This window comes from Wasmannia auropunctata, unplaced genomic scaffold (assembly GCF_000956235.1).
Source record: "Wasmannia auropunctata unplaced genomic scaffold, wasmannia.A_1.0 LD293413.1, whole genome shotgun sequence".
NCBI lineage: Eukaryota > Metazoa > Arthropoda > Insecta > Hymenoptera > Formicidae > Wasmannia > Wasmannia auropunctata.
In genome coordinates, this window is record NW_012069477.1 from 1 (window position 1) to 849 (window position 849).

An 849-nucleotide genomic window follows, 5' to 3' on the forward strand; every position below is an offset into this window, starting at 1 on the left:
AAGTTCAATTAAGATCATTAGATGTATTTGAAAACATTGAAAATACATACTTTTTCGCTCTTATTCTAGGGTACCGCTGTGCCTTCAAAGCTATTCATGGGGATTGTTTCCATTTTCTCTCATACATTGCCCTGAAATAAGCCCTCAAAATCAAAATATATCATATTAAAATATATCAAATATAAAAATATATGAAGAGATACTAAGACATACTCTTTCATAAGAAAAAAACAATGAATCATAGTGTCGTGATCAGCTGTTATAAACATATCGTGCACATCCGTAAATGTTCTACATGCCGACAGCGCTTTATATATGCTGCAAAAATTTCACAAAACACAAATCAGTTCGAGCAATTCAAGCTGCGAATAATTAAATTATATAAGATGACTAACAAACATACGCTCGAATCTGCTTCACTTCTCCATTCTTCCCTGATAACTCCTTTTTCATAACTTCATACTCTTGATGCCTCTTCTTGAAATTTCTTATCTGTACCTTTAACGTATGAATAACTGAATTTTTCCACCTGATATCGTTTTCCACCACTCGCACTTTCTGCTTGAGTTCAGCATTCTGCTTCTTCAAAACCGTATTTTCGAAAGTGTAACGCATGATGCTCCTTTCGTTCAGTAGATCTTGAAATTTCAAGCAGTTAATCCTCCCTTGCAAATTGTTATTCGAAAACGTGAAGTAGGCCTTATAGATTCTATCTTTTGTCGTTCTGGCACGACATTGTGGACAAGTCTCTGACCTGTGGGACAAATACATGTAAAATAGTAGTGACGTCCGATCGATTTGTCGTCTACATTCAAAACCGAGTTTTATTTAAAATTAATAAAAAGAGAT

At 34.3% G+C, this 849-nt stretch overlaps 1 protein-coding gene across 1 annotated transcript; it reads right to left on the reverse strand.

Annotated features, from left to right (window-relative positions):
- Positions 1-3: 3 nt before the first annotated feature.
- Positions 4-816, reverse strand: LOC105461327. Its single transcript, XM_011707825.1, has 3 exons — positions 404-816; positions 214-318; positions 4-131 (listed from the first exon to the last, which is right to left on the reverse strand). Exons 1-3 carry the CDS (start codon positions 769-771, stop codon positions 95-97), a joined length of 510 nt encoding a protein of 169 aa, XP_011706127.1. The 5' UTR covers positions 772-816; the 3' UTR covers positions 4-94.
- Between the last annotated feature and the right edge of the window lie 33 nt (positions 817-849).